The following is a 13,502-nucleotide window of genomic DNA, read 5'->3' as shown; positions in this document are numbered from 1 at the left end:
TTACCAATGCTAAGCTATAACTCACTTATCTGTAGGTATCCTACTATTACTACTTATTCAAAATGTGAAGCAAAAATTGCTAGTCAAGGCTGGTGTACATGAACATAACACATGTATATTCTTAAACAAAAGAGACAATGCACATTCAGAGACTCTTCCTTAATGCTACCTGATATTCTCTAATTGCTTAACTTACCTTGAGTTGTTTCAAAAGGAATAATAATGACATCCTCTACTGCAGAGGGTGTACAATGTAGGCATTTGAAAGGACTGTATATGAGACCACAAAGACTCTGCAATGGCCCTAGATATCTCCTGAATTACAATATGTCTTAAGTTTTTCTGCTAGACTTCAGGAAAAACAAAGGGCTTGACTACAGGAGATACATCAGTATGTTGCCTAAAGGTCTATTGCCTTATAAAGAGGAGATAAGAAAAAACATACAAATAGTTTGTGTAATGATGGGAATAGTGTAGTATCGTCATTTAGAGAGCACAGAGGAAAGTCAAGAAAGGATTTGTAAAATAAGTGATCTCTGAGAGGGTCCTTGAAGAAGATCTTAACAGCAAAGGTGGGAATGAGAGGCTTTCTAGGCAACAGAAGCCATAAAAAAGAGATGTAGATGGGCAAGTGCATTGTATTCAAAGAAATAAAAGTATTATAGTTTGGCTTAAATGTGAAAAATATAAGATAGTAAGAGATAGGCAAAGAATTGCTCCAAAATAGTACACAATGCCTATATTTAAAGGCTTTGGTTCAACAAAAACATGTACGTGAATATTCAGATTAGCAATGTTTACAATAACCAAGAAGTGGAAACAGCCTAGGTCCATCAAATGATGAATGGATAAACAAAATGGAGTATGTCCATACAATGGCATAGTATCTAGCGGTAAAAAGGCATGAAGTATTATGTGCTACAACATGACAAAAATGTTCTGAAACTAGATAGAGGTGATGGGTGTACGACATTCTGAATGTGCTAAAGTGCCCCTGAACTAAATACACTCTTTAAAATAGTTAAAATGATGCAATTTTTGTTATATGAATTTTTACTTCAATTGAAAAAAAAAAAAGACTGTGGATGTTTGCTTGCAGAAAATGAACTTGATTCAGGTCATGGAGCAGACATTGACAGTTTTTGAACCACATAGTACCAAGGTCTGAAATGTTTTAGGGAGGTATGTCTGGCTATATCATATAGGATGAAAGGAGCAAGGAGATACTAGAGAGAAAGAGATGAGTTAGGAAGTTTTGGGGAACCTGTTGATCCGCGCAGGGGAGAAATCCCAGTCAGAGCATTGGCAACAAGAATGGGAAGGTAAGGAGGTTAGGTGTAAAACTCACTTAAGAGAGGAGCTCCTGGCTGGCTCAGTCAGGAGAGCATACATCTCTTGATCTTAGGGTTGTGAGTTCAAGCCCCATGTTGGGTATAGAGATTACTTACAGTAAAATTAAAAAAAAAAAAAAAAAACTCATTTCAGAGGCACCTGGGTAGCTCAGTCAGTTTAGCGTCCAACTTCGGCTCAGGTCATGATCTCACAGTTCATGAGTTCAATCCCTGCGTCAGGCTCTGTGCTAACAGCCCAGAGCCTGGAGCCTGCATTGAATTCTGTGTCTCCCTCACTCTCTGCCCCTCCCTCACTCTCTCTCTCTCTCTCTCTCTCTCTCTCTCTCTGTCTCTCTCTCTCTCTCTCTCTTTCTCTCTGTCTCTCAAAAATAAACATTAATTTTTTTTTAACTCATTTCAGAGAGAAAATGTATAGGGCCTGAAGACTAATATGATAGGGAGAAGCTGGCAGGTGTGTACTGGGGAGGGGCAGTCAGAGGCCAAAATCATGATTTTGAACTTGGATTAGAGGAAGACTCGTGCCATTAATATTAATAGGCAAGTTAAGTGAAAAAAGTGGTATAAATTTGGTTTTTGACATCATGAGCTTGAGGTGCGCCATCAAGATTGGTGACCATCATCTTGGAACCTGGCCACTGGAGGAAACAACTCAGTTCCATTTTCAGCCTTTTTTATTTACTCATGGCCTTTCTGCAATCTGGGTAGATTTTGTGTGTGTGTGCAATTTTAAATTTCATGTCTCTTCCAGATTCCAAAGGAGCACAGCAAGAAAAAAAGATTGACAAGACTTCTGAATAAAGAGAAATTTGTTATGTAGATAATACAAGCCCCTCCTCTTTTTTTTTAATTGGACACCATAGCCATTTACGCACCTATCTGTTGCTTCCTCTTTTCCCAGTTAACCAAAGGAAGAGAATACAAGAAATCTCATCCAGGGACATTCACATTTCTCTCCAAAATTTAGCTTTCCTAGGTGAAAGAGATGGTAACATCAGGTACCTGAGAAATCTAGTTCTAAATGGTATTGATTTCCTTACAGATGCCTTTGTGCTATCTTATTAATAGACAAGAATGACCAAAATAACAAAGAGGCCTGCCCTGTTTCTTTCTTTGTAACTGGAAAGTTGGGTTGATACAAGCCCTGCTTCTCCTACCAAACCAAAAATCAACTGCTTCAACTTTGGGGCTAGCAGATCTAATAGATTTCTGATTTGTAAGCTTTCTAAATCCTCATACAGTCTACCCATACTGTTGCAGGATGACGATGGGGGTCCTACCCTTCCTTTCTTCCTCTGTTCCCCAATAAGCCTTTTCACGTATATACTAAACTCTACCTCTTTGTACCAATACAGGTGTACAGAGAGTTTATTTTCAATAAAACCTGTCTTCTCTAAAGGAACCAAATGATATTCCTGCCAGTGCCAAGGCAAGAGACCTTTAAAATGTCATTTTTTTTTTCACAGCCACCAATGTAATCTTTTATTCACACAAGGATTATTAATGGGTGATGGCTTAAACCAATTGGATGGATGGTTAGAAGAGAACTGAATATTCACATGGATTCAAAGTACCCCACAGATTACTCATTAAGTACAAAGGGAAGCAGTGAATAAACTTAGTTTCACCAATAATGACACAAACTGGATCATTATTGTATGACTCCTGATATAATAGAGAAGTATACAGCATCATTTATGTAGTTGTGTTGCCAAAAAAAAATTTTTTTTAATTTTAATCTAATCATGAGGAAACAATCAGACAAATCCAAGATAAGGGACATTCTCCAGGGCAACTGACCTGGACTCTTAAAAAATGTCACTATTATGAAAGAAAAGGTGTGGTATGGGGACACTTGTGGATTAGAAGAGACTTAAAATCCATGACATCCAAAGAGAATGCATGATTTTTAATTTGATCTTGGAACAAACCGTTCTAAACAACACTGTTGGTTGAACTGGAAACCTTTGAATATGGACTTCTTAACCACTTTAAGAAACATTAAACTTGTTGGATATAATAACGGTTTGTTGGTTTTGTAGGAGAACATTGTTGTTGCCGAAGTATTCAGGGATGAGACAGGATGTCTATAACTTACTCTCAAATAATCAGCAAATGATTGTCCAAAGAGAAAGCAAAGAGGACAAAATGTTAGCAATTGGTTAATGTAGTGGAGAGCAGATGGGTGTTCATGATGTTTTTTACACTAAAAAGTTTGAGGAGAAAAAAAAAAAGTTTGAGGAGGAAGGTAGCTTTCCTTGAAGTTTTAAAAAGAGAATTTCTTTAAAAATGACTGTTGTTCCCAAATATAGCTGCTAGCATTCAGGAAGAATAACATGATAAGTAGAGATGATCAGTCTCTAACAATTTCTGGACTCCCTGCTGTGGAATATTAGTTTTCTACTTTTAGAAAAAGGTTTCTCCATATCCAGCTTTCAAGTCAAGATAACAATAGTTGAAAATTGGAAACAGTTCATTTATGTCATCCAATCCTTCTTTGTTACCTGACTTATAAGAAAGCCATTTGTTTCTTAAAGTAAAAGACCACATTGTACATCCATTACTTACCAACAGGGGATCTATCTGCCTTTGGTCTGCAGAGACTGGTATATAAACCTTTGGAATTAATCCCTCTGTGCATCCTCTCTCTCAGAATACTGGCTTTTTTTTTTTTTTTTTTTTTTTTTTTTGCTTTTGTACAGAATATTGTTTTACAGTGCTCACTATAGCTGTCTGAGGAGGCCTCTGGTGTCATGAGCACTGGCACACTATCTTGTCTGTTTTCACTTTTTTTTCTTTAAGATAAAACAAGGTTCAAACCACACATTCTCTGTGAACTGCTAAAGACTGGGAAAAATTACTTTCTTTTCTCATGACCTGGATTGACAAGAAGCACACCTACAGGAGGCAAAAAGATGAGTGAATCCCTTTTAAAGACCGTAGTAATGAAGCCCTCAGAGAATTGCCGTGTATGGTAGAATTTACAGTGGCTTCTGGAGATGAACAGTGTGGCAGGAAGAGGTTCAGGACTGCTGGCTGTTGAAATACAGTCTGGAATTTATTTTATATCAGCCTATTTTGGGCCCCAGTGAGAAAGTTATTTTAATAATATCTTGCTCTGCTACAAATATACATGATAAGTGGCAGATGTCAGAAAAAGAGGGGAAAGTTCTAGCACTCTATTCTCCTTGAGACTTAAGGAGTTTTTATAGTTGTTCTTTTTTAGCCTTTGAAGTAAACACGAATGCATACAGGAGCATAAATTGAAAAGGACGTTAGACATGGTCCAAACCAGTGATCTTCAAATGAGTCAGAAACTCAGGACCAGAGTACTGAGGATGTGCATTTTTAATAAACTAGTCAGGTGATTCCAACAGCCAGTGCAGCGTTTGTGAGAGCCCAACATTTGGGAACATGTGGTCCAGTCCAGTACTTACTTTACAAATAAGAAAATGAAGACCCAAGATTTTTAAATTTCAAAATTATTAGACATATTCATGTATCGTATGCTAAAAACCATATTTTCTGGCACCCAGTACACGCCTCTTCCCAGGAGGTCACAGTGCTTTTTGGAGTGGTCACTGTTAAGATACTAGGGCACTTGCAGGGTGCCTGGGTGGCTCAGCTGGCTAAGTGTCTGACTTCAGCTAAGGTTATGGTCTCACAGTCCCACGAATTCAAGCCCCGTGTCAGGCTCTGTGCTGACAGCTCAGAACCTGGAGCCTGCTTCGGATTCTGTATCTCCCTCTCTCTCTGTCCCTCCCCCGCTCTCGCTCTCTCTCTCTCTCTCTCTCTCACTCGCTCTCAAAAATAAAATAAAAACATTAAAAATTTTTAAATAAAATAAAATATATTAGGCCACTTGCTTTCCTCCATAGACAAGGCCTACTTAACACCGTAAGCTTTGAGGTATGCATCTTGGATTGTCCTGAGGTTTCCGTTCCAGGCGCTTTTCAGTTCAACACACTGCTTTCAATGTTGAGGCACGTTTTAGTTTTTTTTTTAATGTGTATATATTTTTGTGAGAGAGAGAGAGAGACAGAGTGCAAGTGGGGGAGGGACAGAAGAAGAGGGGGAGACACAGAATCTGAAGCAGACTACAGGCTCTGAGCTGTCAGCACAGAGCCCAAAGCGGGGCTTGAACTCCAGAACGGCGAGATCATGACCTAGGCCGAAGTCAAGATGCTTAACCGACTGAGCCACACAGGTGCCCCTCAGGTTGAGATGCTTAAATGACACTAAACCGCTATGTCTATGGGAAGGCTACTAGATCATTCTTCTCTGTTCTATCCTTTTGTTGTTTGATTTTCATGAATTCTTTGGATTTATTTTCTAGATTCCCCTTCTAGGTATACTTATAAATAGAAGTTGAGCACTAAAATGAAAATACGGGTAAAAATTAGTTGCCAAACATCAGCTGATGGTTCCATATTAACTACATACTGGTGCTGTGAATCAAAACACCCAGCTTTTCTAGAAATAGAAGTGGGTATAATGAACTTTGCTTCTTAGGTTTCCTAAATAGACCGTACATAACCAACACATACAAAGAAAAAAGCATTTATCCACGTATGCATCCATTCACCAGATATTATTGGCCACATGTGCTCTATACTAGTACTGATCTAAACATGGAATATAGTTGTGAGCAGGAGAGAACTTTGCTCTCCTCTCATAGAACCTAAGTTCTAGAGGGAGATTGTATGTGAAGCCTAACCAAAACAAGACTATGTAACCCCTGAATAGAAGCTCCACGAGGGCAGAGATTTTTATCTGTTCTGTTCATGGCTTCATCTCCAGTGCAGTGCCCGACACATAGTAGGCACACAATGGATAATTATTTAGTGAATGAGCCATCAGGTGAAAGAGAAACTGTAGCCTCTCCCAAATTAACTATTTTGCAAAAAGAAATCGAATAGGTAAAGTGTAATGAGAAATGTTACTTGTATAGGGGATTAAATCTCATTTCCATCAGTTTCTAATGTGCTGTGTTTTCATAAGCTCTAAAAGCATCTTGTGAAAAAAAAAAGTGTATCAGAATGTGTCCTCTTAGGTGCGTATATGACCTACGTAGATACTAACACACAGCAACAGCTAGAAATACATATTGTAAATCCTATAAAGACTTAAATATTTATAATATTTATCTTACCAGATAACTGGTGCTTTCTGTACAAGCTTACTAAGCAGTCCAGGATGAAGTGGTTTCACAGAACTGAAATGTTTGTTGTAATAAAATAAAAAGGACATTCAGGTGAGCCACATATCAACAGCTAACGCCTATTCAGGTTGTAAATGGCTGCAGTAATCGTGCCGTCATTTTATGTAGCCTTCTGATCTCCCAGCTCTCAAACCATTTAGGAGCTGATCCTGAACAGATATGGATTACATACATGGCGTTCCTGTGCTGCCATCCCCAGCAGAGTGTATCTTTCCTGGCTCAAAGAGTGGTTGGTAACCAAGCCAGGAATACACCATGAAATGACAGAGTTGGAAGGTAACTTGTGATTGATAAAGCCCAAGGACTTCAAAATAATAGAATTCTCTAAGATAGTTTATAATCAAAGTATGAGAAAAATGGTTGTACAGAAATTTCTGATAGGATCACTATAATGTTATCTGTAACCAGCGTTATGGTCACTCTTCCTACATAGGGAAATGGCTGTTGATTTTTCTTTCTTTTTTTTTTTTTTTAATGAGACAAACTGAAAAGTGGCTCACTACTTTCAAAAGGAAAAGTCCACCCTAAGTCATCGTAAATTGTATCATTTCTCTGCACTTTACCTTGCAATCTCAAGATACAGAAGCTCCTCAGCTTCCTAACTTCCAACAAATACCACTTTTAACACTTGTAACATACTCTTTTTGTGAAACGCTGAAAGATAAGAATATTGAAAGACACAGAATGATGAGCCGGTTGGAATAGGAACACAACTGAAAGTAGTGAGAAAATGGTAAATTTGTTGCAGGAATGGGTTGTTTGACAAGAGGAACAATTCTGTGGAGCTCCCACAGTTTGTGCATCATTTGAAAAGTACCGTACTTGAGCCATCTATACTAATCAGCAAGAGGCATGAAAAAGGGTGAACAATTGAAAAGGTGGAAAGCATGTGACCATAGGATCAGCCTCAGTGTCAGAGATCTCTTAACCTAAAATGAATTCAAGGGACAGCTGGAAGTTTGAGAACTTAAAGACTAAGCAAAACTGTGAAATGCTGCTGCTGAAATTGTGGTCACAAGCTATGGATTGTTCCTTGGATCAAGGCCGGTTGATATTTGTGCAGTAACAAAATTTAGTAGCTGGGTCATGAGTGCCCTGGACAGACGTGCTCAAGGGTTCTCTGTAAACCGTACATGTTACGGTGGAGAAAGAGGGATTTTCAACATAGGCAAAACATTTGGGGAGAATATGTCCATGGAAACACAAGTAAATGTAAAATGTCTGAGCAGAAAGAAGAAACCTAGTTTCTAAATTTCTGCAAGAACTGACTCCTATTCCTTATGATCTAATGTATCTCAGGACTACATTCTGACTCTACTTAGTTCATCCCTAAAAAATTTCAAGAACAGATTGAAAACCCCAAATTCTTCTTCATAGTACATTGATTGCAGGGGCCTTTAGTGTCATAGAAAACATTCAAGTCCCCATTTTCACTTACAGTGGTTTGTGATGGGGCCAAAAGCTATACATGAGCAGTGTCTTCTTCTAAGTTGCTTATTATGAAAATAAGAAAAACAAAATGCAAGCATCTTTGCATACATTTTTTTAAAGGACTGTAAAGAAGCAAGAAGAATCAGGGCCAATGTTATAAATCTTCTTTAATCTCATTAAAGTAATCTGCCCACCTTCATTATCTGTATAGTGTCATTTTGGACTCAGGACCTAACCTATTTGCAAATTGAAGGATTCTCATTCTGTGCAGAGGTGGTGAGAGAAGTTTGTAATGAAGTCTACAAAAACTGAGTTGGCATATCGACAAAGGTTAATAACATTGGTTATCTCTGTCATGTTAGGATTTTATACATGACACATTTGAGTAGTGTATGTATTCACTTTAAATTTTTTATAACTAAAAATATTTTTTAAGTACAACCCCATATAGGATATATTTTTCAACTCCACCTTTTTCTCTGTCCTCATCCCTGATGGGGTGGGAGGTCGAGCTGGGGATCTTTCAACATAATACAACATGATAAAAAGTTATGCCAAAGGAAGTGGAGGAGAAACTGACCCCACAGATTACAGACTGATTATACGGGAGGAAACATGTCGTTACGGTGGAACCATCTGATAGTCACCACCTCAACCAAGTGATCAAATTTATAGCATTATTATGAGTGGGACAGCCTGACATTTTGTGCCTCCTGAATTGATGCAATATTAAGTACGTAATTTCCTATATAAAGTGCTCTTGCCAGAAATGTTTAAGCAAGCTTTTTCAGACCCAACTTTCAGTTTGAGAGCAAAACAGGGACAAATTAAATGACACATCGAAGAAACAATATGACAAATCCAAAAAGACATTTTATAAGACAGCTGCCCTGGTCTCTTCAAAAAGTCAATGATATGCATGGAAAAAAAGTTAATGGTTTTTCTTTTCATTTCTTAAAATATGGGGAGGGTCTAGTCTAGATTTAAAAGGCTAACCAGAGATGTAGAAACCATATGTAATGTGTGAATCTTGTTTAATTTTGGTTGGGTGGAGAAAGCTATAAAGATATTCTTGGGACAATAGGAAAATTTTGAATATGGATTGTATGTTAGATAATATGGAATTGTTTTTAAAATGTGATAACAAGGGCGCATGGGTGGCTCAGTCGGTTAAGTGTCCAACTTCAGCTCAGGTCATGATCTCACAGTTCATGAGTTCGAGCCTCACATCAGGCTCTCTGCTGTCAGCATAGAGCCTGCTTCGGATCCTCTGTCCCACTGTCTGTCTGCCCCTCCCTGTCCCTCAAAAATAAATAAACGTTAAAAAAAAAAAAATTAAATAAATAAATAAATAAATAAACGTTAAAAAAAAAATAAAATGTGATAGTAGTCATGTGGTTATGTACAAGACACCCTATGCTTATAAGACTTGTGTGCTGAAACATGGCGAGGTGAAGAGTCATGATGTCTGCTACTGTCCTGTCTAGATAGAGTGTATATATGTGCTCACTGTGCAGTTCTTTCAACTTTTCAATATGCTTGAAAGTGTTATACATGTATAGTTGCATAGAGATACAACTATGTAGATACATAGAAAGATAAATGATGGGGGACCAAGGGAGAGAGAGTTGGCTTTTATTCTTGGAGAAGTAAGTTTTAAAAGCACTACCTAATTTTTAAAGAACTAACAAATTAATTTCCCCCTCTTTCTACTTCAGGCTCAAGAGAAGGGAAGATTAGACTATGCTAAGGTAAGTAGATTTTATACATACTACACAGTTTTCTACATTTCAATCTGGTGTTTGGCTTTTGTTTATAATCAAAAGGTCAAAAAAGAATCATCACATTCGGAGCTGAGGGACATTCCCTGTTAGGTAATAGATATTAGCAGGTAAGTGTATTTATTGAGTGACTACTTCACTCCAGACATTGTGTTAAGTGTTGAGACTATAACAGTGAGCCAAATGAAGTGTTTTCCTTTTGAGACATATACAATGCAGTGTGGGAGGCAACAACTAAATGGATACATAGTATAATGTCATGTGGTGGTAAGTACTAGGAAGAAAAATATACTGGATAAGATAACTAACCGTTGCTAGAAAGATGCCTTTGGCCTCTGGATGCAAAACAGCTTTTAGCACCATCAGATAATACCTGAGAGGCACCATACACAGCAGACTCAGACTCCTAAAGGTAGTAGTTTTCACATCATCTGTGGAGCTTTTGAAAACACATATGCCTAGGTTACCACAGCATCACACCCTCTTTCACCAAGATCAAAAGCCCCTGGTGGGGAGAGCAGGGCAGGGTCAGGACGGAAGTATTTGGAAAAAGGCTCCGAGATCATTCTGATACATAGCCTTGTTTAAAAAGTGCTGTGGGAGTTCAGATTTCAGTGCACCAGTGGAAGCCTCTGAACACATTTGGGTCACACTTGGTTTTCCCCTCAGGGACAAATGGAACGTTTTAGCAGGTGTGTGGGATGCATACAGCTGCTTGGCTAAAGAAACATGCTAACCATCTGGCTTATGCCACCATCAGGAATATCCAGGGTGTGAGCACACCTGCACCCCAAAGACAAGGAGGAAGAAATATGAGGTGTAAGGGCTCTGCTTGCAGTGGGACAGCTGAAACCCATGGTGCTCTTTCAGGGCCGATCCAGAACCTTGTGCTCTCCTGGCGGCCCTGAGGTGCACACCCATGGCTCCACGCCTGTCCCCTCTTTGCCTTAACTGAGATGTAGTCCCTTCTTTTCTCTGTCTCACAAACTATTGCTTTCCTTCGTGCTTTAATACACGGTACATCTCTCAGTCATTGTACTTACTCTGTAATATTATAATGACCCATTTATGAGGCAGACCATAGACTGTGAGCTCTTGGAGGGCAGGGACAGTGTCATATTTGTCTTTATATACTTGGTGCTTAACACAGTGCTTGGCACATGGTAAATAGTGCTGAAGGAGGTAGGGAGGAGGTAAATGGGTAAGTGAATGAGCGAGTGAAGCCGTGAGTAAGAAAATAGAAGACATAAGAAGTCCATTGCAGGAGAAAATCTGGTATAGGTTTTCTTATATCAATCAGAGAGAAAAGATGCTTTTGACAAATGTTACAGGTATCAACAGAGTTAAAAAGATTGTTTGGGAAGGTTGTAATAAACTAGCTTGGAGATAAAGGCTGGGATTTCACTGTGTTAGGGTAAAGGAAAGCTAACTTATGAACAAAAACGTAAGGGAAAAGTCAACACGATTTAGCAATAGAATAACTGTTGATCCTTGATGCTTATTTTTGACTCCTAGAACTCCTTCAGGGTTTCTTATTGCAGAAGCACATGACAATTGAAGAGCTTAGAAAAAAGGAAAAAATACAGTGCATGGATAGAAGGACACTCCTGGACCCAGCGGTGGCTCAGCCACCAACTCACTGCAAAATCCAAGACCCTTAACCTCTCTGGTCTTTCTTCACTTTCCTTTGTATAAAGCGAGCAGTTTTAGAATAGTGCTGGTTTATTCTTTAGGCCAATTCCAAATTTGAGAGAAAATATTCTTCTTGGGCAGTGGGGGGCATTCTTATATACCTGAGGTCCACATTCATTCCTTCATCTACTTTATCCACTCAACCACCAGTTATTGGATATTTAATATGTGCAAAGCACTGTGTTAGTGCTGACTGCCACCATGAACAAGGCTGATGTAGGCTGTGCCATCACATGCTTCCTTGACTCAGACCTCCCTATCCAAAGTAGCCCCTCCCCCTTTGCTCTATTTTTCCTTCTTAACATTTATCATAATCTAAAATTATTATTTTCATTTAGTTTCTTGCTTCTGGTTTTTTTCTTCCATTGGAATGTAAGAGCTCTGAAGGTGCATTATTCATGGTCGCATCATTTGTACCCAGCACAGGCTTTATGTACAGGAGGACTTGTCAAATGTATGCATATGAGTTGCATTAGTATTATTCTAGAAGTGCAGGAGGTTCTGGGAGGTCTGGAATTGAGGATTGTAGACTTCACGGAGCCATTTTAAGAATATATTGACTACAGGGGCACCTGGGTGGCTTAGTCAGTTAAGCATTCAACTCTTGATTTTGGCTGAGGTCGTGATCTCACAGTTCGTGAGATCGAGGCACATGTCGGGCTCTGCAGTGACAGTGCGGAACCTGCTTGGGATTCTCTCCCTCTCTCCCCCACCAAATAAATTTTTAAAAACATTTAAAAAAGAAAAAAAAGAATATATTGACTATGTCACATAGTCCCTCTCAATGTTCAGTAGTCCTATGGTCGCCTTCACAAGTGTGTAGTGATCATATTTCTTATGCCAGTAAACAGAACCCCACCCCTCGGGAATATGTGGTGCGGTTCTGACACTTAAGGGCCATAGCTTGATCTAAGCAATTCATCTAGGCTTATCATCCTTCCACAGACCTAAACACAAGTGACATGGGAAAAAAAGGTTATGTCCATCTCTAGCAGGTATGGGGCAGATATCTGCAGGGTGTAGCTTGTGATATTGTCTCATACACAGTGTACCACGGGCCCTTAGTAACACATGTCATGACCCACGGTCTAGGCATCTCTGTTTTGCATGGGCATGGTGCTCATGCTGACTGATGCTTAGCAGCTTAGGTCTGCCCTTGGGTTTATCTGTAACTCTACATTTGAAAAACTCAGGAGCCATTTTTGGAGACCATCATGAAATGTGTTTGTTGCTGGAAATTTTGTTATTTCCAAGTGGTGAGTATTTACCCAAAAGCCAAATTTTATCTGAAAAGTCAGGTTTTGAGGACCATAGGAGATTATTTTGGCTCTGTGCTTTTGTGGCCGTATAGGCCAGCTCTCAAATTTTGTCAGTCTCAGAATGGCGAGGAATCAAAGGAAGAGGTGATCATTTCAAAATCAGTTTCAGCTGGATATTGAGACTGTCACATTCAGCAAAACAGTGGTCTGTACTCAAACCCTCAGATGAGAAATTGAATTACTTTTTAATTGAGTTCCTGTTGCGATAGAGTCTGGATATGAATGCTTCACGGTACTACAATGCCTTTCATCTTAAGATATCAAAGCACTTGACAACCATTAATTCATTTTGTCTCTTCTGCCTCTGTACGGTGGTTAAGACAGTCATGGGAGTGCCCTTCCTGCTGCTGGAACTCATCCACCTGGGGTCTGGGCAAGGCTGGGAGCTGAGTAACCAAAAGGCGATGGTACCCAGTAGCTTCTAAAATAGAAAAACAAGAACGTCTTACTTACCTAGTTAAAACTTCAGGAGAAGTCTTATTAGACAGAATATAATTACCAGAAGTGAACCATGACCCAAAAAGCCAGTGCTAACAGTTAAGCCCCTATATGCAATGCTGTGTGGATCCTAATTACAGTGGTTGGTCTGCAACCCTGAGTGTGTATTTCTCAAGACTATTCCACGTTCCCCAGGCTTCTGGCCCCACAGTTAAGTGCAGCTGATTTGGTGCAGTGCTAGAGGGAAGAGTGCCACCTATTGAATTGTAGG

General features: G+C 39.2%; 1 protein-coding gene across 6 annotated transcripts in view; it reads left to right on the top strand.

The window, feature by feature from the left end:
- The window catches only part of PDSS2 (decaprenyl diphosphate synthase subunit 2), a 292,097-nt gene that overhangs the window by 226,699 nt on the left and 51,896 nt on the right, over nt 1-13,502 (top strand). For all 6 annotated transcript variants that reach the window (XR_005789940.1, XR_005789938.1, XR_005789937.1 and 3 more), the window contains one exon: nt 9,720-9,752. Coding sequence is in view for 1 of the 6 variants with exons in the window: in XM_040474307.1 (XP_040330241.1) it covers nt 9,720-9,752 (33 nt within the window). In the remaining 5 variants the exon portion in view is untranslated. The remainder of the gene's footprint in view (nt 1-9,719; nt 9,753-13,502) is intronic.

Source organism: Herpailurus yagouaroundi, unplaced genomic scaffold (genome assembly GCF_014898765.1).
Source record: "Herpailurus yagouaroundi ecotype Mexico unplaced genomic scaffold, PumYag 139, whole genome shotgun sequence".
NCBI classification, from domain to species: Eukaryota; Metazoa; Chordata; class Mammalia; order Carnivora; family Felidae; genus Herpailurus; species Herpailurus yagouaroundi.
The sequence above is the reverse complement of the archived record's forward strand: the minus strand, read 5'-3'. Positions and strand labels throughout refer to the sequence as shown.